This window comes from Camelus dromedarius, chromosome 13 (assembly GCF_036321535.1).
Source record: "Camelus dromedarius isolate mCamDro1 chromosome 13, mCamDro1.pat, whole genome shotgun sequence".
NCBI lineage: Eukaryota > Metazoa > Chordata > Mammalia > Artiodactyla > Camelidae > Camelus > Camelus dromedarius.
In genome coordinates, this window is record NC_087448.1 from 12,151,685 (window position 1) to 12,176,931 (window position 25,247).

At 35.4% G+C, this 25,247-nt stretch overlaps 1 protein-coding gene and 1 non-coding gene across 2 annotated transcripts in view; one reads left to right on the top strand and one right to left on the bottom strand.

Annotated features, from left to right (window-relative positions):
* The window catches only part of UGGT2 (UDP-glucose glycoprotein glucosyltransferase 2), a 137,774-nt gene that overhangs the window by 56,845 nt on the left and 55,682 nt on the right, over positions 1–25,247 (top strand). The window contains exons 13-20 of the mRNA XM_031466220.2: positions 2,755–2,874; positions 3,975–4,060; positions 4,613–4,748; positions 8,987–9,118; positions 15,536–15,694; positions 16,044–16,167; positions 16,264–16,362; positions 17,647–17,738. Coding sequence (XP_031322080.2) covers positions 2,755–2,874; positions 3,975–4,060; positions 4,613–4,748; positions 8,987–9,118; positions 15,536–15,694; positions 16,044–16,167; positions 16,264–16,362; positions 17,647–17,738 — 948 coding nt within the window. The remainder of the gene's footprint in view (positions 1–2,754; positions 2,875–3,974; positions 4,061–4,612; positions 4,749–8,986; positions 9,119–15,535; positions 15,695–16,043; positions 16,168–16,263; positions 16,363–17,646; positions 17,739–25,247) is intronic.
* On the bottom strand, positions 3,147–3,287 carry LOC116157325 (small Cajal body-specific RNA 21). Its single transcript, XR_004141353.1, has one exon. It is a non-coding gene; the product is annotated as a small Cajal body-specific RNA 21 (non-coding RNA).

Below are 25,247 nucleotides of genomic sequence, written 5' to 3' on the forward strand. Positions count from 1 at the left end.
TATCACCGCAGTTCCCTCCCCCAGCACCCATGCTGTAACTTAGGCCATTTCTCGAGCTTTCTAACTTTAGTATTTGTGATTCTTTTCTTTTCTCAGTGAAGGACTGTGTAGTAGTACTTATTGTTACAGTGTTAATGTTCCCCCTTGGGAAGACATCTGGGGCCATGACCAGCAAGTGAAGGTCAGGAACATCATCTTTACTCATGGACAACTTGTCTACTTTGCAACCACAAACACCCCTGGGTGTCTGGGTTTAGGAAATTAGGGCAATTGTTTTAAATGAGGATTGCCAGGGCCTGTTTTGAGGTTCCGATTTAGTAGATGGTGCCAAAGAATCTGCATTTTAAATAAACAGCTTCATCAGCTTTTTTGATCCACATTAAAATTGACTCTACTTTCAGTCATTAATTCAAGTTCAGTGGGACTAATACATAAAGCATAACGCCAGTTTCCCACTTGAAATGAGAAGCGTAACTAACCACCAGGGAGATCAGATACTCATATCCTTTCTGCGGCGCCTTCTTCCCTGACCTAGGATCCCCATAGAAAAAGAGTTAACTAATATAGACACTGCCAACTTGGTCTATAGAGATGTCCAGCTCACAGGGACTCCTGGCCTGTTGTGAGGATCTTTAGAACAGTTCCCGTGACCGTCACACATTGGCAAAAGTTAGCTCAGAAATGTAAGCAAGAAGCGGTACTACTGATTTTTGCAGGGAGCCTAAAGTTCTCCGCTTTCTCAGTGATACCGGGACAAAGCTAGTTCTAGACCCCATCATGCGAGTTAACCATGAAAAGAGACATGGTTGCAACTGTTATCCCTCCTCAGGTGTCTTACACATGAGTATGTCTGAAACTGAGTTACCTCCTCTCGGCTTTCCTGGCCTCTCCCCTGGGAAAGCCTCCTTCTTAGAGCCTGCTGTCTCTGTGCTCATACAGTGTCCCTCTCTGAAAGCCATGAATTACCCTGGATTTCTCCTTCCTACTCATCCCTCTTTGTGTGTCTCTCAGTTCTGTCTTCTCTCTAAAACCCCTGGCTCTGGCTTAGTTAAGCCTGTAAAGCTTCTCATCTAGATTACTGCGAAATCCTCATTTCCTCAGGTGCTGCACCGTCCTATTCATCCTCTCCTCTCCTCTCCGACTTTCAGCTGCGTGTATGTGGGACCTTTTGCCTTTGCCGCTTTTCCCTCTTACACATTGTTTTGATTTTGCATTATTTTTTCTCTGCTTTAGTTAATATATGTTCTGTTGATCTGTCATACAGTTTCCCAATCCCTGTCTCTTCTTTTGTGTCCAGTCTGCAATTAAATCCACCTGATAAGTTCTTCCACTTCTTAATTACAGACACGCTTTTAGAATTCTAGAATATCTCTTTAACTCTTTTTTTAAATAGGTTTTAGTTCTCTTAAAATTTTCCATCTTTCCATCTATTTTTGTTCTTTTTAAAAAATATATTGATAGTAGTTATTTTAAAGTCCTTGCCTAAGTCCCTTTCTGTTGTCTGGTTTTTTTTCTACTGCATTTTGATATTTGGTCCTTTTTTTTTTTTTTAAAGGACAGTTTTTGGTAAAAGCCAGAAATTACTGATGAAAAGTTATAGAAACAAAGAGTTGTAAGGTCTGTTCTGGCAGTCCAGATACCAGATGCCTACTTGATTCTGGTGAGGCTTGATTTTAGGCTTCGTGGGAGCTCTTCTATTTTGTGTCTTACTCCTAGGGTCTGGCCCTACTGGGTCTCAAATGAAAGTGCAGTGGTTAGCAAAGTGCCTCCACCTTGAACTCCAGCCTCTGTCTCATCAGTACCACGTTAGTCTGCAGCTTCACCCTCCCAGCTTCTGTTTTTCCTGGCTTTTTTTTTTTTTTGAGTCAGGGGGAGTATTGCAGATTAGTAGTCAGCAAATGAGAGGAATTTCTGTGGAGATTTTTTGGTTTCTTCTCTGCAGTTACCTCTTTTCTGAATTTCCGCCCACCTCAAATCCCACCAGTTTGGTAGCCTTAACTGACTTCTGTCTTTCCCAATATATATGTCTTTCCCATAATGGGACAGCCCAGTATGACATCACCCTCTTGTTTGAATTCTGTCCCTCCAGGCTGCAATTTGGAAAATGCCCACAGGGACAAAGTTGTGAATGTGGAGCTTGCCTCTTATGCCTCCTGCTTTCAAGGATTGTAACTTCTCAATTCTCAATTGTTGATTGACCCTAACTCCATGCCTCTAAACAATGGTTTATATGTTTTCTCTACCTTTTATCATTGTTTCAAGAGGGAGGGTTAGTCTTATATAAGCTATTACATCTTGATTAGAACTGGATGTCCAAAGTGTAGGTTTTATAATTTAACTTTCATAAGTCGTTTTATGTTCCTTTTGTCCAAGTCTTTAAATTTTAGAGGGAACGTGGATGACCTCATTGCTTCCTGTACTGCTGATAATTATGATAATTGCTTCTCTCTCTTAAATGGTCTATCGAGAGTACTTTTAGTACATTTTTATTTTTTAATATGAGGAACAAACATGTGAGTAAGCGAAGTCAATTGTTTTGGAGGGAAGGCTTAATGTAAAAGGCTGTGGGAAAATAAAATTGTTGCACATGATGTGGTCCTTAAAGAATATTCAACAAGCTTTTTGTGCTTAATCAGAAATATAGAAAATCCTGTGTATATCTCACTTGCCATTTGATAGAGTAAAATCTGGCTTTGAAAATGATTCAAATATTATTTTAATATAGCTTTCACAGATTTCTGGATTCTTTTGTAGTGGATTAATGACTTAGAAAGTGATGATTTGTACGTTTCGTGGCCTGCAAATTGCCGGGAAGTTTTGAAGCCGGTATTCCCTGGAAGTATACCTTCCATAAGGCGTAATTTTCATAATTTGGTGAGTTTTATGTTTTGACATTTTGCATACATCTTTTATAAAGATATCAGCATTCCTTTTGTACTACTCTGCTCTCGGTAAATAGGCATCTGAGGAATAAGGAAGGAAATACTTGCCTGATGCAACAAGCTTGCAGTGACATGGCTGACTAGGTATCAGAAGCTAGCAGTGTCATGGAACCTTCCTCTTATTATTTAACCCTCATGTGTTTTTTTGTTTGTTTTTTGTTTTTTTTTTCTTTCCATCAGCTCCCCTGCCAGGTTACTGTGGCCAAATGTGAGGCAAGGACAATGCAGGCGAGGCTTCTGTCTTAATCGCCTCCCCTGTGCGGGAGGGCTCCCAGCCTCTCTGCTCTAGGCTCCTGTGAAGGGAGGTGAGGCAGGCTGAGCCCACCCCACCAGGAAACTGAGCCAGCCCTCGCGTGCTTTTTTTAATATCAATATTAAGTTGAAGGGTTAAAAGGAATGTATGATCAAACTTTTCTTCCTTCCATATTATAAAGGGCTAATAAAGATCAGTATATTTCAGGGGAAAAACCTAAATAAATATGTAAGTAAATTTTATCATTTATGCATAGAAATGTTCGTTATTACAATGTTAAATAACATTATAGAACTTTGAAATATGGAGAAAACACCTAGGGCTTTATATATTTTTCACACAGGAAGTAAGTATCTTATTTCCTACAGCAACCTAGAATGAGCAGATGTTAATGTTGGGTTTTTTTGTCAAAATTCAATTTCTGTTTCCTATTAAAAAAAATTTATGACAGAAAAATCTATGAACATTTAGAATAATGTATTTCATTTCTTGTAAAAAATTATTTACTTTGTGCTATGCTTCAAAAAGAGGATGAGTAATCTGAGTAAATTTCATTTATTATTATATTTGGATGTGTAGCTTTTAGAAACTCTTCTGAAACTGTGAAATTCTTTCTTATATACATTCCTCAGAATTCTTTAGAATTGCTAGAATGTTCTTTAGAAAATAATTGTCCCTTGAATTTCATACTATTAGCTACAGAAATTAAATTTCAATTTCATGAAAATTCTTAAGCATTAAAACAAAGTAGTGATTATAGACTGTCTACTTTCTTTCAGGTTCTGTTTATTGATCCTGCTCAAGAATATACCTTGGAGTTTATAAAACTTGCTGAACATTTCTATTTTTATAAAGTCCCTCTTAGGTAATTGTCAGTTTATAACAAATTGTCAGCTTAAGGAAATCTAATGATGTTCAGGTTGTGTTACACAGAGTGTTAATGTGGAATTCAGAGCAATGGTTATCTCTAGTGCTTGATGCAACATACCTGTGTGTTGTGAAGTATCCTACACCCTTATGATAGATTCTGTTTATCAGAGCTGCTTGATAATTTTGTTTACCCTGTTACCTTCCTGAGAGAATGATCGTATCACTTTGGGTACTTAAAGATGGATCCATTTCATTCCCCATGGTTGAGTTGAGAGTACACTTCGCTCTACTTATTTTCTGGGGGAAGAAAAGTCATTTGATAATGTCACCACCAGAGAAAGTTTTACATTTTCAAGGAATCCAACAGAAATAAGGATTTTGGTGAACAGGCACTACAAATCAAACCCTTTCAAATAATGATACTCCCCTTCCCCCCATCTACTAACATATTCCCTTCATCTGGATGTTCTAGCTTAATGTTTAAAAATCGTAGTTTATTATGGTTCAAGAGTTAGTTGTAACATTTCTTACTCATCTTCTTTCCCAGAATTGGTTTTGTGTTCATTGTTAATATAGATGATGAAGTTGATGGAACAGCTGATGCTGGAGTTGCTCTTTGGCGAGCTTTCCAGTATATTGCAGAAGAGTATGATACAACACAAGCATTTATTTCCATAGTAAACGTGAGTTGATGCACTATGTATAATTTCTTTAGAGTGTATAGTGGTTTTTGCAGTACTTACTATTATTTGTTATTTTAACATTTCAAAGTTTATAAAAACTATCATGGGGATTAGTACACATGATGAATTTGATTCTTGCAACTCCCAACTGAAGTACATAATATTATCCACATTTTATAAGTAAGGCAACCGAGGGTCTGCCAAAATAAATGAATTTATTTAGGTTAACCCAGCCAATAAAGAAACTTAAATTGTTTATATAAGTTTAGAGGAAACATATTAATAGAAAATAATTAGGGAAGAATTCTTGAACTGGGTCATAAATAGAAAAGATTATTTCAAATTTAAATATTCTAAATAACAGGGTATATCAAGACTTCCTAGAGAATTTCAGAGGAGGAGGAAAACTTCATGACAGCAAATTGGTATTGAAATGTTAAGATTGATACTGAGTCTGAAAAAGAGACTATAAGAAATGTCAGAAATTAGTAATCTAATTAAGTAAGAACAAGAGGTAGGATGATTATTTCATAATTGAGGTTTTGAAACTATTTATGGCCTATGATGGAAATGTATATGTATTAAAGAACTATATTGTTGTTATTAAGAAAGTCAGGTTATAGCTTAAAAAAACTTCTATTCATTTTTATATTTATTGTTCTTTGGCTTGTCAACTATTATTATAACAGAGAATGGTTCTTCTTCAAGCAGATAGTCATAAAATTTACATGGAATTACAGTATTGCCACAGCAATACTGAGGAAAAAGAATGAAGCTAAGGGCATAACCCTCCCAGACTTCAGACAATACTATAAAGCTACAGTAATTAAAACAGTGTGATATTGGCACAAAAATAGATGTATGGATCAATGGAAACAGAGTTCAGAAATAAACCCACACACCTGCAGTCAATTAATCTTCAGCAAAAGAGGCGAGAACATACAATGGAGAAAAGACAGTCTCCTCAGCAAGTGATGTTGGGAAAGCTGGACAGCCACATATACATCAATGAAGTTAGAACACTCCCCTACACTATATGCAGAAACAAAGTCAAAATGGCTTAAAGACTTTAGACATGACGCCATAAACCTCCTAGAAAAGAACATAAGCAAAACATGTGACATAAATCGTTAACAGTGTATTCCTTGGTCATTCTCCCAAGGCAATAGAAATAAAAGCAAAAATAAACAAATGGGACCTAATCAATTAAATTTCTCAGCATTTGCAAAGCAAAGGAAACCATAAACAAAACGAAAAGACAACCTATGAAGTGGGAGAAACACTTGCAAATGATGCAACTAACAAGGGCTTAATTTTTAAAATATACAAACAGGTCATACAACACAATAATTACAACAACAAAAAAAGCCCAATCAAAAAATGGGCGGAAGACCTAAATAGACATTTTTCCAAAGAGAACTTACAGGTGGCTGATAGGCACATGAAAAGATATTCAATATCACTAATTATCAGAGAAATGCAAATCAAAACTACAATGAGGCATCACCTCATATCAGTCATAATGACCATCATTAAAAGTCCACAAACAATAAATGCTGGAGAGTCTGTGGAAAAAAGGGAAACTTCCTACACTGTTGATGGAAATATAATTTAATGCAGCCAGTATGGAAAACAGTATGAAGATTCCTTAAAAAACTGAAAATGGAGTTGCCGTATAATCCAGCAGTCTGAGTCCTGGACATATATCCATAGGAAAATCTAATTTGAAAATATACATGCACTCCAATATTCATAGCAGCACTATTTACAATAGCTAAGAATGAAAGCAATCTAAATGTCCATCAACAGGTGATTGAATCAAGATGTGGCATACACACACACACACACACAAAATGAAATAATATTATGCCATAAAAAATAATGAAATATCATATGCTATCACTTATTTGTAGAATCTAAAAAAAGATACAAATGAACTTTTACAAAACAGAAACAGACTCACAGACATAAAAAAATAAATTTATGGTTACCAAAGAGGAAAGGTAGGGGAGGGATAAATTAAGAATTTGAGATTAGTAGATACAAACTGCTGTATATAAAATAGATAATTAATTAATTAAATAGATAAGCAACAATGTCCTACTATATAGCACAGGAAAATACATTCAATATCTTGTGATAACCTATAGTGAAAAAGAATATGAAAAAAATACATATGTACAACAGAATCAGTGTGCTGTACACAAGAAACTAACACAACATTGTAAATCAACTGTACTTCAATTTAAAAAAAGTAATTCATTGGTAGGAAAAAAAAAAACAACAAATAACCCAATTTAAAAATGAGCAAAGGACCTGAATAGACATTTTTCTGAAGAAGATATACATATGTCCAACAGGTATGCAGTTAATTGCTCAGTGTATTTAATCATCAGGGAAATGCAAATCAACCACAGTGAGTGGTGCTGTTATCAAAAAGACAAGAGATAGCAAATGCTGGCAAGAATGTGGAGAAACAGGAACTCTGTACCCTGTTGGTGGGAATGTAAACTGATATAGCCACCATGGAAGACAGGTGAGAGGTTCCTCAAGAAATTAGAAATATGAACCAGCAATCCCACTCCTGGGAGTATATCCAAAAGAAACAAAATCAATATCTCAAAGAGATAACCTGTACACATACATTGTAGCATTATTCCCAATGCCCAGGGTTTTCAAACGACCTAAGAATGAATGGATAAAGGAAATGCAGTGAGTATTACTCAGCCTTATAAAAGAAGGAAATACTGCTATTTGCTACACCATAGATGAACCTGGGGTGCATTATGCTGAATGAAATATATCAGAGAAAGATAAGTACTGTATAATATCAGTAGTATATATATTCCATGATATAAAGATTTCCTACAAATCAAAAAGAAAAATGCAAACAACACAGTAGAAGAAATACATAAGAGATTTTTAAAACACAAGAGGATACATTACTGGTAAATTTAAATTTATTGAAAGTATTGAAGTAGATAAATATTTATTACAATTAATGGTAAACAAGATAATTTTCTTAGAAAGTAGAAAAATGCAAATAAAGCTTACTCTGGGCTAGATCTTATACCCTACAATTTGGCAGTAATTAAGAAAACTGGCAACATCAACAGGATGGAGAACAATGTGAACTCATTTATGCTGTTACACTGCCTGTAAGAATATGAATTGGCACAACCACTTTGCAAAACAATTGTAGTAATTCAAAATTTAGAGTTAAATTTGCATATGTCCTATACACACACATACAGACAACACTTTGAGAGAAACCTTTGCTGTAGGAGACTGTTAATAGTGGAATCATCCACAATAGGAACAAACTGGAAACTACATATATATGTAAACTCCGAGTTACGCGTACAGTGAATTACTGTGCACCTTTTAATGGAATAGGTTACAAAGTTTATAGTGATAGAAGGAAATCAAAGAAGAGTGCTGATTCCTTATTGTGAAGAATAATATGAGGATTGTCTCTGGCAATAATAATATAGTGAATTGGGACTAAAAGTAACATTCTTAATTGATATATCAAAATGCTGCCTAGTGGTGTTTGTACTCACTAGTTGTTCCCTCTGTTTGGTATGTTCTTCCCCCAGAATGTCTTTATGTTAGCTCTGAATTCTTATTTCTGTTTTGGTAAGTCATCTGCTCAGAGATGCCTTCTCTCTTGAGGCAGAGCAGTCTGTTTTCGCCATTTGAAACAGTGCCTAGGTCATAGTAGAGGATTTGTAGTGAAGGAGAAACAAGAATAAACAGTACAAGAGTAACAGCTTACATTACAAGCATGTTTCGAACGTTTGAGATTGGGGAAAGAATGGAGGTACAGAAGTAATCTAGCTATTTACTGAAGAGCAATCAGAAATGAAAATAAAGCATTTCAGAATTAAGTCATTTAAATATTTTATACAAATACCTTTTTAAAGGTAACCATTATTTTATTAAGAATCATAGTGTCCTGTTTGATCAAATTAGAATATAACATACAAATTTGTTACATTATTTCGAAAGCTGTAGAATATTCACAAAACCATTTTTAACAGAAGATAATAGATTCTATTGTAAAAATGGTTTATCTGTATATTGTGGGGAATTGCATATATGTATGTGTTCATGTGCTTATTAGATTTACAAAGTATAAAATATGTTCTTTATTTTATAAATATGCATGCTAAGGAAGAGAAGTAAAACTAATTGCTATGAGATGAAAATTAATTATAGTATCTTTATCTCCTCAGATGTACAAAAAAGTAGAGAATCGAAATATACTCACTGTGGACAATGTGAAGAGTGTTCTCCAAAGTACATTTCCTCATGCTAATATTTGGGATATTTTGGGAACTTATTCTAAATATGATGGTAAAAGAGAGGTAAGTAGGAATGAAAATGTTTAAAAATGTGATCAAGAAACTTTTATTATAATAATATGAATAAATGATCTCAATATAATTAACTCATGATTTAGCTTTTAGACCCTCAGAAAAAAGCCCTTAGACTCTCAGAAATCTATACCTTTGAATAACGCAAATTGTATGCAGAATTTAAGTTGCCATTATTGACTTCGAAAGTACAAAAAAAGATACTTCTCAGGATGTACAGGATAGAAAACTACAAGAACAATCTTAAAACAATTAACAAAGTGGCAAAAAGTACATACCTATGAGTAATTCCTTTAACTATAAATGGACTGCACAGGGAAATGTATTCAATATGTTGTAGTAGCTTATGGTGAAAAAGAATATGAAAATGAATATACGTATATTCATGTATGACTGAAGCATTGTGCTGTACACCAGAAATTGACACAACATTGTAAACTGAGTATACCTCAATTAAAAACAAAACTAAATGCTCCAATCAAAAGACATAAAGTGGCTAAATGACCCACATATATGCTGCCCACAAGAGACTTCAGATCTAAAGACACATGCAAAATGAAAGTGAGGGAATGAAATAGATATTCCATGCAAACGGAAATGAAAAGAAAGCCAGGATATGTGGGAGATAATATCTTAGTATGATGACAGATTGTAACAAGACTTATCGTGGTGATCATTTTGAAATGTATAGAACTATCAGGACACTATGTTGTGAAACAGAAACTTACATGGGTAAATTATACTTCAAAAAGAAAGAAACAAACTCATAGAAAAAGAGATCAGATTTATGGATACCAGAGGTGGAGGTTGGGGGTAGGGATAGTTGTGTGAAGGCAGTCAAAAGGCACAGACTTCCAGTTGAAAGAAAAATAAGTACTAGAGTGTAACGTACAACATGATAAATATAATTAACACTGCTGTATGTTATATATGAAAGTTGTTAAGAGGGTAAATTCTAAGAGTTCCCATCACAAGGAATACTTTTTTCTATTTCTTTAATTTTATATCTGTATGAGAGGATGATATTAACTTATTGTGATAATCATTTCATGATGTATGTCAGTCAAATCCTGATGCTGAACACCTTAAACTTACACAGTGCTTTGTGTCAGTTGTATCTCAGTGAAGCTGGCAAAATAAATTAACAAGTAAATAAACATAAAGTACATTCCTAAGAACAGTTGGATAGGAATTTTTCAAAGAATTTAACTTTAATATATTTATTTAAAATTTAAAATATTGTTCATAATCTAACTTGTATGTGGAAATAAATGGATTCATTTATTCGTATCTATTCTAGGTAAATGCAGCAGCAACATATGATGATACAAATGAATTTAAGTTGAGAAAGTTTTACATAACCAGAATGTACTACTTACTATCAGTTGCCATAAAAATACCTTCTGAATAACACTATGTTATCCTCAAGTACTGGTATTCACAACCCAGTATTACCGTTTCCTATTAACTGCCTTATTTATACATACTATATTTAGATGTAAATGTCACTTGTAACTGGACTGTAAGTACTTCGAGGAAAGGAATCTTGACTACTTATTCTTTTGTATACCTCGACTTTGCACATGTCTTAACTTTTAGGTGTTTGTTATTTGTTTAGATTCTGTTGTACTAATTGAGGATTCAGGTCTCTTCCACCACCTGAGCTTCACTTGGTTTCCTCCAGTCCCAGTAGTATTACTTAATGATATTACTCAAAATATTTTAAAACTGTTGTGGCTTCAAGAGCAAACAATCAGAAGGAATCAATCAGAGCAGATTCTCAAACTGAAGTAGAGTCTTGGAAGCCCTCATGCTGAGGCAGATATTAACCCCCTTATAGCTGAATCACGTTGACGTAATGTCTGGGAAAGAGGTCAGGGTGGTTCTCATGTGGGAAATCGCCATCCCAAGACAGCAGTTATTTACCAACTGGTGCAAAAGTATTTCAATACGTTAAGAATTGGTAAGGCCTGTACGATTGCAGACCAGCTGATTGTCAGGTCTGTATTTAATACATTGTGGTTAAATGAATAGTGAGTGAGTGTGTGACTTTCTAAGTGTTTTTTGTTAGTAAGTCAAGTACTATGATTCTGTTTTTAAGAACTTATTTTTTAGCTTTAAGGGTTACTCCATTTTTTTACTTATTCACATTGTTTTCCACCTATTGCAAATATATCTAGACAGGCAGGAGATTGGTCATATTACCTACCTAGAATTTTCCTTACACAAAGAAAGATAGCCATTAATAAGCCAGCACTTTTCCCCCACGCAGACACAACCCCAAGAATGCCGTTCTATGGCCACCCTTCTCATTCTTCAAATGGGAATGCTTCGTTTTCCTCTTAGAGGGAACATACGTGGCATACGGAAGGGTATAGATGTGGGAAGTGAGGGGACAGGATATGTCTAGAGATAGGACATGGTAACAGACTGAGCTGAAAGAATGTGGACTTACCTCCAATCTCCTGTCTGGTTTTCATCCTCTTTTTCAGTTTTCCACTATACCAGGAATCCCCAAATCTAGAGCCTGTGTGATTCAGTCTCAACAGAGAGTAAAAGAAAGCAGAATAGTTGGCTTTTCAGGGTTGAGAGAGGGGCCTTGATACGCACCTGCTCTGTATACAGACTTTCAACAAGTTTCCACGTTTTCTACTCTACTCCTTATCCTCTCCTTCTGAGATGCTCTCAGGGCATCCCTCAGGAATTCTGAAGTCCTTCCTTTCTGTCTTCTCGACAGTGATGTCCGTTTCTACTTCGGTCATTTGCTCTTTATCTTTTTCTCCCATTTTTCTTTGTGGGCTCGTATCTTATTATTGTTATCATCATCACTGTTGTCATGACTTTTACTATTATACTCTCATTTTGGTGAAATTTGTGGGGAAGTGATGAGCATGTGTGTTAAGTCTACCATGTTTAATCAGAAATCCACCTTTACTCTCTGTCAAGTTAAGCTGCAAAATAAATTCTAAGGTGTTACCATTTTAAGATAACTTCAGTCATTTTCTCCTGAAATCATGGAGAACATTAAGAATTTTTGTGAAGATTAAGAATTTGATGCACTCCTCAGAAATATTAAATTCCATTTTTTTTAGTGTGTCAATGCAGTCTTCTGTTTGCTCCTTTTTCACTCCTCTCTCCCCCTAAGACTGTCTTGTAATTATGATGTCTTCAGTTACTTAACTTCTCCATTTTTCCCAAGTCTGCTTAATCTCCAGTTTAAACCGGGCTCTGTGTTTTAATTGAGCTTGATTTTCTTCCTTCCCTGTTCCTCCCAAAAGTTATTCTAAACATTCATCAGTCCTATGAGCCTCCTTTCCATCTTCCTTTTCACTCCTTGAAAATCGTTCTGACTCCTACGTCACAAAGAAAATAAAATGTTTAGGCCTTTATTCCCTAAACTTATATTCCTGAAAGTCATCCAAAGTTTGCTTGTACTTTCAACAAATATTTAGAGTACTTACAATGTTCTAGAGATAAGAGATAAAAGAATAGAGTACAAAGATCTTTTGAAAATTAGAAATAAAATAAAAATCTAATAGAACAAACAAAAAAGACATGAAAAATAAGGGTAAAAGTCAAACAATTGGAGATTCAATCCAGAAGATTCATATAAAACATAAAACAAAGAAAAGAAAAGCATTAGAGAAATAATAAAAGAAATTCCCCAAATTGATGGACATGAGTATTTATTGAAAGGGACTCACCAAATACACAACACATAGAATGAAAGAAGAGCTTTCTTGGGGGTTGGAGGATGGGGAATAAGGAATACGTCCTGAAGCAGTGACATGAAAGCTGAGTCCAGAAATAGAAGGAAGAATCGGATGAAAGAAAACAAAGCTGTGGGACAGTGGGAGATCAACCTTCCAGAGAGATGTTAGGAGATCCTGAATTGTGAAGGAACCAAGAGAATTGGTGTTGCTGCTGATTAGATATAGCAAATATGTGTTGGGTTTGTGTTGTAGAAGAAAGTTCATAAGATGAGGCTGGAGGTGTATGCACGGGGCCTGATTACATAGGATCTTGTTAACAATGTTTAATTTGAACTCAGAACAGTAGAAGACCTTGGCAACAGTGAAAAACCTGAAAAGATATTAAGCAGTGAAGTGACAGTGACATGCATTTTTTTTCAAAGAGTGTTCTCCATTGTTGAGACTAGATTGTCGTAGAGTAAAGTGTATGTGGCGAGATGGACAGGAAGCGTGTAGGTGAGAGATGGGCTAGTAGGCTTTTGGAAGAAGTAGAGGCAGAGAAGAATGGACACAGTCGTGCTATTTGGAAGGTACGATCTAGGACCTGCTGCCGGATTGGAGAGGGGAGAGGGGAGGAGGGAGCTTGTCGAGGATGGCTCCCCAGGTTCAGCCGACTAACTGAGAAAGTTGTGATGCCATCGCCAGGACAGAAAGGAGTAGAAGAGAAACCGGGTGGGAAATAAGATCAGAAGTTCAGTTTTCACATACTGAATTTGAGGTGCCTGTAAGATTTCCAGAAGAGATGTGAAATAAGTGATTGGATATGTGTGTCCATAGCTCAGAAGAGAGGTGTGGGCTGAAAGTATAAAATTCAGTGTTATTGGCTTATTTGTGGTAATCGAAAGGTTGCCTGATTGAGAAATGACAAGATAAATCAGAAGATAGCTGGTATTTATAGCAGCTCTATCCTTCTAACCCTAACCCTGAGGTCCAAATCTGTGTATTCAGATGCTTGGTGGGTGGCCCATAAGCATCTTAAAATGAATTTAAAAGCATGCCTGTCATCTTCCCTTTTACCCCAAACCTTTTTTCTTCTTTATGCCCTATCCTAGAGGGTGGCACCATCATTCTCCCAGGGCACTCTGGCTATGACTTCTTTCCCCTCATACACTTCCAGATAATAGACCATCGAGCGCTGCCAGTTCAGCCAGCTAAGTGTTTCAGAAACTGCCCCATTCTCTTCTTGCTTATTATGACTGATTTTTGTTTGGCTCCTGTTTTTTCTTTCCTGCGCTTTTGCATTAGCCCCTGACCCACTGTCCCAGTACACACTCTTCTACCCTCTTCCTTCTCGTTGTTGCCACTGTGTTCTTTTTTTTTAGAAAGCAAATTGGATCGTATTATTTGTCATGAACCCTCTTCCTAGATAGAGTTGACCACGCCCTCCATGATATTCCTGGATATCTATTCACACTTATTTTTAATGTATCCATCTTTCCCCCTATTAAACTGTAAGTTTCCTTAGGACAGTGTTTGCATATCATTCATATGCATTCATAAGCCTAGTACACAGTGCCCAGTAAGTGCAGAGATAATATAGTCCAGTGGTTAAGACTCTTGGCCAGACAAATATAAGTATAAATTCTGTTTCCGAAATACAGTAGTTACGTGGCATTGGAAGTGACTTCATCTCTGTATGTTTCGTCATCTGTAAAGTAGTACTTAGCTTCACAGGGTTATTGTGAATATACTGGCTGTAATAATGGTTCTAATAATATGTAGTGTTGACTACTGGATGAATTGTTTAGTGATGTTTTATCTCTCACAAGATAGAATCCAGTTGTTGAGGACCCTCATGCTTTGAGCTGTCTACTCACCCCTCTGACCCCATATCCCCTCCCCACTGTGAACCCAGAAAACTACTTGCCAGCACCTAAAGATACCATGTTCTCTCTTCCCCTCTATTCTTCTCAGTGCTCTCTTTGCACTTAGGGTTTCTTTCTGTGCTTTTATCTCCCTAGCAAATTTTTGCTCACCCTTTAAGACTTTGAGTGCCTCTCCCTAACAGAGGCCTTCTGTGATCCCCTCCTCTCCACACTCAAGCTTAGTCACTTCTTTTCTGGACTCCCATAAAACCTGGTATATGCCTCTGTTTTGCTTGTAAGTATGTGAGACCCTTGAGGGCAGATTTTTCAGCTCTGTGTTCACAGGGTCTAGCCAAATGCATGAATTCAATAAATGTTTACTAAAAAATGAATACAGGGGATAAATGAATCTCTTATGCAGGTAAATGCATTTTTTTAAGTAATGTCATACTCTCTATCATGAGCGAGCAAGCAAGCTACAGCCCACGAGCCAAATCCAGCCCTTCCACTGCCTATTTTTATCAATACAGGTTTTTGGAGGCATAGCCACATTCATTTGTTCATGTGTTGTGTGTCTTCGTGATTGAGTAGTTGTGTAAGAGACCAGATGGCTCACAAAGCCTAAACTATGGGTCTGCCCCTTTACAGAAAAAGTTTCCTGACTTGTTCTATGTAGGTAAATTATTTTCCTTTAAATAATGTTTGGAAAGGACAGATAAACTTAGCAAAATTAACATTTTTTCTGTGGCATACACAAATGTGGCAGTGTCCCTTTTTTGTGTATTTCTTTTTCAGATAGGCATATTCTGTCTAACACTCTGGTATTTTAAAATTATTTTTTAATTGAATAGGCAGGAGCAAACTTTTATAAGATGACGGGCCTGGGTCCTTTGCCTCAATCTCTTTACAATGGTGAACCCTTGCAAGATGAAGATTTTGTGAAACTAGAAGTGGCTATTCTTCAAAGAATGGTGGATACAACTGTAGAGTTACAGAAGTACGTTCTTACGGTAGGTAAGCATGTATGAGAAAATACATGATGAATAATGCCTTATAAATGATGTTTATGTTAAAAATATCTTTTAATAGCAAAAGTTAGTTGTGTAAAAATTTCCATTCTGATAATTTAATAGTGACTTTTAGAGTAATAGTTAATTTTATCTGTGTATAATTACATCTAAAATTGCCTAATAGGAAAGAAAATTCAGTTTTATAGGAAAGTTTATTATAAGAATTCTAATAGCATATTATTTATTGACTTACGGTAGATTAAATAGTCTTTAAATGTATTCTCTGCATCATTTTAAAACATATGCATATAAATTGTCTGTATTACCTAAATAATATTTGTTATTGTAGGGCATATTAAATGATCAAACAGATACAGTTGACTTCCTTATGGTTATGAATAATGCTGTACCCCGCATAAATCCTTTGATTTTGCACACTGAATGGCAGTACCTTAATTTAATATCTACATCAGGTAAAATAATCCTTCCATATACTTTTCTACAAATGACTACTGAATTGTGAATGTTTCATTAATTCATTATTTAACATTTAATATTAAAATTTTCAGTAACTGCTGACATTGAAGATTTTTCTACTTTCTTCTTCTTGGATTCACAAGATAAGAGTGCTGTAATTGCTGAGAACATGCATTATTTAACCCCAGAAGGTAATAGGCATATTTTATTTTCCTGAATTTATCCTAAAGTAGCAAAAACTCGTAATTTTATTAAATGCTTGCATAACACATTTGTAAATGTTGATATTTGACTAGAGACCTGGTTTTCGATTTAAGGGTTTGTACATTGTCAGGATATAACTATTGTGCTTAGAAAATGATGCCTCCTAATTAATGCCCTTTGGTTAAATCACTTGCAGTTTAAAAGGATACTTTGTTAACTGAGAAACACCTAATTTCTTTATTTGGATTTATGTAAATGTGTAAAGAAATAATAGAGTTGTGAGAAATTTACCTAACACTTTTGAAATACTTCTCAATTTACTAATTGTAATGGTAAAAGTGCTGATAGTAAGAAGGCATCAGAATTTTTTACCTTTTCTTTGAAAAGAATGTGCCACTGCCTTACTCTTAAATAGCTTATGAAGGTTTGCAAGTAGAATCAACGTTATCCTTCTTACAATTTTTTACATTAACCAAAGCCAGTTTTTGCATAGTTAGATATTATTGGATATGGTACTATAACTTCACATCTATTCAAGTGTAAGTCTTTGGTATAGCAAATTTTTACAATTGTTTTAAGTAGGTCATGTGATCTAAAGGACTAATTCTTCTATAGGTTATAATGATGGCCAGACAAGTATTATTTTAGGTGTTGTATGCTGAGGCTGGATGAAAGTAAACCCATTCAACTGTGACTTCAGAATTTAAAATTGTTTCTTCTTTAAAATTGTGGCTTCCAAATAGTCAGATGTTTCTGAAAAAAGGATTACATTGACGCTGATGGCACAAGATGATGTGAACTAGAGCAAGTTAATAATAGAATTTTTGAAGTAAATGAATTGTAAGCTAATGAAATATTGTTTTCAATATCTACTAATTTATTATGTCTAATTTTACATGTATGTAAGGTATAAATATCTTTTTTCTTTACAAATGTAACTGGAAGGCAGTTTTGCTTGCCAACACTGGAACCTTGGTAAGCATAATACAGTCTTCTGTACTGGCTGACATACCCCACGGATGTGTTCCTCGGGGACTGTTCTCTCTCTTTGGTATCTGAGTTTATGTAAGGCTTTTATAATGAATTACCTGTCTAACATCTTTATATGTATAAAATGTGTGTGTGTGATTTTTACCAATATTTGCTTATTTTCAGAAAGATTAATTTTAACAATTATAATTATTTTTATGTATCATGTTAACTGGAAATATCCTTGCCTTTAGTTTGATGTTAAAAAGAATTTGTTTGACTAAACTATTTGAAACTTTCAGATGATAGACTTTCTCCGGTTACTTTCTGGATTATTGCTGATTTTGACAAACCATCTGGTAGAAAACTCCTTTTTAAGGCATTAAAGCACATGGTGAGTATTTCAATATTCTTACTACAAAAATTTTAATTTGTTGTAATTTTGAAAAAGGAATATGAAGAACATGCAGTAAATTTTAATTTCCCTCCATGTTAACATTTTAAGCACCTTAACTTGGTTAGAACATGGTACTAAGGAGACTAAAACAGGAATTCAGATTCATTCTCCAGGTAAAACAGGTAGCTTTGCCCAGGAAAAGAAAGACCTACGCGTCCTCTGTGACTCGTGGCCTGCATGTGGTCCGCTAGCCCTTGCTGCTGGACACACACATACCTGTCTAAAAGTGTGTGTGTGCTGAATGCTTGTGTCCCCCCCTCCAAAAACATTATATGTTCAAATCTAATCCTCAATGTGGGGTATTTGGAGGTGAGGCTGTTAGGAGGTAATTAGATATAAGGGTAGAGTCCTCCTAAATGGGACTAGTGCTCTTACAAGAAGAGATCAGAGAGCCACTCTCTTTCTGTCGGATGAGGGTACAAGGAGAAATCAAGTCTGCAGCCCAGAAGAGGGTCCTCACCAGACCCTGACCATGCAGGCACCCTGACCTTGGACTACCAGCCCCCAGACCTGGGAGAAATAAGTTTCTGTTGTTTATGAGCTACTCAGTCTATGGTATTTTGTAATGACAGCCTGAACTGACTAAGATTAGTGGTTATAAACAGGCCATTAAAACAAAGAGAATTGTTCTGAATCCTACCACTAATCTCAATGACCCCAAATCTACTTTTTGCTAACAACAGTTCGTACTAGCAATTTTTCATCACATTAGGCAGCACTTTCTCTGATCATTTAAGAAAAATTAAATAATTATTTCTTACTGAAGAGTATTTTAAGCCTTAAATCAACTTTGATTTTCTTGTTATTAGATAATTACAAATATACTTTAGTTGGATACTTTTATATATTTATTTAAAAGTACTCTTTTATAACCTTGTAATATTTCTAAGGGAACATATAAGTCTACCTAGATAAAAACACCTAAGAAACATAGACAAGAATTTCTTACAAAATGTAAAGTGTAAATTTATTGCTAAAGAACAAATTACTCCCTAATGTAGTGACTTAAAACAGTGAACCTTTATTTTCTCACAGTTTCTGGGATTTTAGGATTCAGCAGTGACTTTGCTGAGTGGTTGTGGCTTGGAATGTCTCACGAGGATGCAGTCAGGACTTTGGCTGCAGTCATCTGGAGGCTTGACTGGAGCTGGAGGATCAGCTTCCAGGAGGGCTCACTTGCATAGCTGTTGGCAGGAGGCCTCAGTTTTTCCCTGAACGTTAACAGAATGCTTCATTCCATTGCCACATAGACCTCTCTCTAATGTTGCTGAAGTGTCCTCACAGCATGCATCTGGCTTTCCCCAGAATGAGTGATAAAGAGATAGAGACAGAAGCCACAATGTCTTTTATGGTCTAGCCTCAGAAGTCACACACTACTTTTACAATATTCTGTTGTCCACAGATGACTTCTATTCAGTATGAAGAGGAACTATACAAAAAGGCTTGAGTACCAAGCAGTGGGAATCACTGGGGGCTATCTTGAGGGCTCACTACCACATTAAAAATAATACATTTTAAATGAAACATGATAACGTCTTCCAGGAAAATTTTCATATATATTAGACAATCTCAGAACATATTCTCGCTTTTCTCAGTGCTCTGCAGACCAACTCATTTCAAAAAGGGTATTTGGGATCCATGGAGCCGCAGTCACTTCTGCCTTCTCTTTCTTCTCAAGACTTTCTGGGAGCATGTTCTTTGAGAGGCTCACAAGCTGCATTTCCCCAGTAGTTACAATGTTTATTGGCTCTCCTTTTATGCATATGTTGGTATGTTTAATGGTGTCCCACACTTCTCTGAGCACCTGTTCATTTTTGTTCATTCTTTTTACATTCTGTTTTTCAGATTGTATAACCTCTCTATTTATCTTTAAATTTGCTGATTCTTTTTCTGCCAACTCAAATCTGTTGAACCCTTCTGGTGAATTTTTCGTTTCAGGTGTTATACTTTTCAACTCCAGAATTTCCATTTGGTTCTTTTTTTATAATTTCTATTTCTGTTACTATTGCATATATAATATTATTATCATGCCTTCCTTTAGGCACAGTTTCCTTTAGTTCTTTGAACATCTTTATATGTATTAAGTCCAGCATCTAAGGCCCTTCAAAGACAGTTTCTAATCCCTCCCTTTTTTCCCCTTGTATGAATCACACTCTCCTGCTCTGTTTCATGTCTCATAATTCTTTTTTATTGAAAACCAAGCATTCTAGATAATACACTGTAGCACATTTGGATACTGACAACTCCCCTCCCCTAACCCCCAGGGCTACTTCTTGTTGTTTGTTTGATCATTTATTTGTTTAGTGATGTGACTAATTCTATAAAGTCTGTTTCCCTCTCATTGTATATCTCTGATGTTCCTGCTCAGATTCTTCCCCCTGTTTTTATTTTTTATCTTGGTTTCCTAGGAACTGCCTCTGGGTCAGCAAAAGCCACTCATTGGTCAAAGGTTGTGCTTAAGTCCATTAGACAGATTTCCACCCTTCAATGTTGCAGGTGCATTTGACTCAGAGATGACTGTCATAGTTCAGTGGTTTTCTGATTTTCCCCACATTCACCCATGGAATAGTATCTTGGGATTTCTCTTTTTAATTTCTCCTGAGGAGGTTCAACCTTTGGTATGTGCACAGTCTTCCACACTGCCTGGGTTGAGTTTAATTTTTTTTTTTAAGCCTGACTTCCCAGGAGTCACCTCTGTGTCACAGTAGCTTTTTATTCAGCAGAGTTTATTCAGGGAATGCTTTCAAGTCTGCCCCATGCCTCATTCTGATTGTCCTGCGTGGGGCCAGTGTAGCATATTGCAGTCGCACTCAGGGATACGTGTGATCCCAGAACAGCTCTTCTTGTCTCTTTCTCTAATTCTCTCTGTTAAACTTCTGGCTTCTCTGCCATTTTATGTAACATTTGCTCCCTGGAGGACTGTGTGGAAACAGGCCCCAGGTGGGATTGCACCCCCAGTCTGTGAACTTGCTGACTCCTGATCCAGTTCATTAATTGAAATTTCTGTTACATCAGTTCTTGTTTTTATTCTTTCCATTATCATATTTTGAATCTCTGTGATTTTTATTTCATTTTAGCCAGCTTGTTTTTAATTTCTGCCTGTGTCTTACTTGAGCCTCCCCCTGTGGCTCCCTGGGTCTGTTTTTTGGAGGCCATGTTTACTATTCATTGCTACACAAAATTCAAAAGACTAATATAAAGAGTACTTACATACCTAATACCTAGACTCCATAATTGTTCGCATCTTGCCATATTTGTTTTATATAATTATCTATTAGAGGGTAGAGGCAGGAATGGTTTATATTATTTAAAAGTAACTTGTAGAAATCAACATATATCCTCCCTTAATACTTCAGCTTACGTTTCCCAAGGTAAAGATATCCTTCTGCACAACTTTAATACCATTATCACATTGTTAGTACTAAGTTGTAATAAATTTTTCGCAGTTGTTCCCACAAGGATATCTTTTCTTTTTTCAGACCAAGGACCAAACAAGTTTCCCACAGTGCATTTTATTTTACATTTCAGTAGCTGTTTTTGTGGTAGAATAGTCCCATCCACATTTTTTTCATTGACTTTTTAAAAAGATAAAAGCTACTAAATTTGTAGAAAAATCCCACATTCTGAATTTCACTGATTATTTCCTTTTAACTTGTTCTTCTGGCCCTTATATATCCTCTATACTAGAAGTTACATCTATAACTTAATTCGTTTCAACTTGCATATGTTCTGGCAAGAAGGTTTCATGGGTGATGCTGTATTCATATGCATGTATTGAGCCTCTTCTTGTGACCTTGTTGTTGAAGCACATAACTGTCAGGTTGTCTCACTATACATTTAAAGAATAATGTGGTGATAGCCAAATCTCTACTTTGTAAATGTGTTTGTTCCTTTTTCAAATAGGAACTATTTAATCTAATTTTTAAATTAAAATTTAATCTAATTATTAATTAAAATTTAATCTGCCAAGGAATATTTTGATGCTGTGTGAATATCCTGTCACCCACAACCTTTTACCTAGTGCTTACCTAGGATCTATTGTTGATGCTTGCCTGAATCAGTTATTTTATTTTCAGTTGCAAAAGAGAGATTATTCTTCATTAATTAGCTGGCATTCTTATGAAATAAGAGATTCTTTTCCCCTTATCAACTTAGGATGACATGAAATAAAATTCTTGCTAAAAATCCAGAGGAAATTCTTTGTTCTTTACATTTAGTTAATAATTTTCAGAGAAAGAAGATGGTGTTGTAGTCATCTCTGTTGATGGCACACTATACTTTTTTAAAATTTATTTTCAAATATCATTTGGCTCGTGGATTTTTTTCAGTGTCTTCTGTCATTTACATATGCTATTCTTCCAGATGCTTATTTGCATTGTCCCACTTTGGCTAGTGAACACCTTCAGACTGACTCCTGTGCCCCTTCTCTGAGCACTTTCTTGATTTCTGACAGACAAGATGCCCTTGTCTCACCTTATATTCTCCTTGTCTAGATCTGTACTCTTCCATTTGTCTAAAGAGTTCTAACTTCTTTTAGTGGAAAGTGGTACTTGAAAAGCCAGATCTGGGTACTAAGAGTGTTCATCATTATAAGGGTATCATTGCTTCCAGGCCATTTTAGTAGCCGCAGAGTAATCTGTGTTTTGTACAATTTTTTTTCTTGTAGAAGAGCATTTCAGTGTAATTCACCTTGGAGGATAGGCTTGAAAGTATATGAAACAGAACTTGACAAAACTTCAATGAGAAACAAACAAAACCATGAATCATAATATAAAATTTTAACATTCCTATCTCAGTAACCAGAAAAGCAAGTACACAGAAGATGTATAGAAATTGGAATAATAAAATTGTGAAACTTAACATGTGGATATTGATAGAAAAGTACACATTGCATAGTGTATGTTCTTGCAAACAACATATTTAAAAAACATTTATAGATGCTGGGCTATAAAGCAAATTTTGTAAAATTTTCAAGGATTGGAATCATACGATGTACAGTGGACCCTTGAACAATGCAGAGGTTAGGGCCACCCTCCAAGCAGTCAAAAATCCATATATAACTTAAAGTTGGCCCTCTGTATACACTATTCTTCCATATTCAAGGTTCTGCATGCAGATTCAACCAACCACGGATTGTCTAATACTGTAATATCTACTATTGAAAAAAATTGTGTGTAAGTGGACCCATGCTGTCCGAACCTGGAAGGTCAACTGTATATTCTCTGACCACAGTATAATTAAGTTAGAGATCAGTGAACAAAAGAAAACTAGAACATCTCTGTATATTTGGAAATTAAGAAATGTTTCTGTGTAACCTGTTGGTACAAAAATGCACATTTGAAAATATTTTTGAAATGAAAATTTGAATGGCATTAAAACTTGACAGATACAACTAAAATGTGTGTTACATATATAATCTGAAAAGGGGGCTGAAAAATCAATCATCCAAGCACAAGTCAAAATTTAAAAACAATATCAACTTCTATCAAAGAAAGTAAAGGAAAAGATAAAGATTAGAACAAAAAGTAATGAAGTAGAAGACAAGCATACAGTTGTTAAGGTCCACAAAGCCAAAAGTTGGCTCTTTGAAAAGGCTAATAGAATTGGTAAAACACCTGGTAAAACTGGTCAAGAAAAATGGAGAAGGAGACCCAATCACGGCTCTGATGGAAAGGGGGGGTGTTACTCAAGATCCTGTGGCCATGAAAGAGGTAGAAAGAAGATGTTTTTAGTTATTAAAGGAATTAAATCTACACCAGAAATTGATACATTGTAAACTGACTATATACTTCAATAATATATATATATTTTTTTAAAGGAATTTAAATTTAAATTTAAAACATTCAAAAGAGAAAACTCCAGACCCATATGATATACAAGTAAATTGTACCAAACATCAATCTAACACAAATTTTTTTCTGGAGACTAGAAAAATAAGCAGTACAGCCTAACTCATTTTACAGGATCAGCATTACTTCAGAACCAAATGCCTAAAACAGTGTTATGTAAGAATTGAAAACTCTAGGTCAATCTTACTCACAAACAGATGCAAAAATCCCAAACAAGTGAATAAAGGAATAAACAACATAAAAATCGAAAAGGAGAAATTTTAAATTGTCATTTTTCCAAAATTTTTATACAGAAAAATACATGTAAGTCCACATAAAAATTATTTGAATTAGTTTTTTAGTTTAACCAGGTTGCTGAATAACAGGTAAATATACCAGAATTAATTCTAAGAATTGCAACAAACAAAAAATGCATTTTAAATAAAAATATCATTTACAGTATCAAAAATATCAACTACTAGGAAAAAATGTAACTTAATATGTTTAAGACTTTTATACAATAAAATATTGAGAGAAAATTCAGAAGTCCTATATGAATAGAGAGATAGACCGTAATCTTGAATTGAAAGACTCAGTATTATAAAGTTCTCCCCAAATTGATGTAAATCTTCAGTGCAATTCCAATATGAATCTGAGCATTTTTTTTGGAAATTGTTGAGCTGATTTCTCCAGTTTATATAGAGATTCAAAGGACCAAGAATAACTGAATTACTCGTAAAGAAGAGGAGGGTAGGGTAATTGCTCTGCTGAATATCAAGATCTTTCATGAAGCTACGTAACAGAAAGCAACTTAGTATTGGTACCAAAACAGGCATATAGACCAATGGAACAGAATAGAGAGCCCAGAAATGAACCCACAAACTTTTGGTCAACTCATCTTTGACAAAGGAGGCAAGCATATACAATGGAATAAAGACAGTCTCTTCAGCAAATGGTGTTGGGAAAACTGGACAGCAGCATGTAAAACAATGAAGCTAGAACACTCCCTTACACCATATACAAAAATCAACTCAAAATGGATCAAAGACTTAAACGTAAGACAAGATACAATAAACCTCCTAGAGGAAAACATAGGCAAAACATTATCTGACATACATTTCAAAAATTTTCTCCTAGAAGAAATAAAAGCAAGAATAAACAAATGGGACCTGATGAAACTTACAAGCTTCTGCACAGCAAAGGAAACCAGAAGTAAAACAAGAAGAAAACCTACGGAATGGGAGAAAATTTTTGCAAATGAAACCGACAAAGGCTTGATCTCCAGAATATATAAGCAGCTTATACGACTCAATAAGAAAAAAATAAACAACCCAATCCAAAAATGGGCAGAAGACCTAAACAAGCAATTCTCCAAGGAAGACATACAAATGATCAAAAGGCACATGAAAAAATGCTCAATATCACTAATTATCAGAGAAATGCAAATCAAAACTACAATGAGGTATCACCTCACACCAGTGAGAATGGCCGTCATTCAAAAATCCACAAATGACAAATGCTGGAGAGGCTGTGGAGAAAGGGGAACCCTCCTACACTGCTGGTGGGAATGCAGTTTGGTGCAGCCACTATGGAAAACAGTGTGGAGATTCCTCAAAAG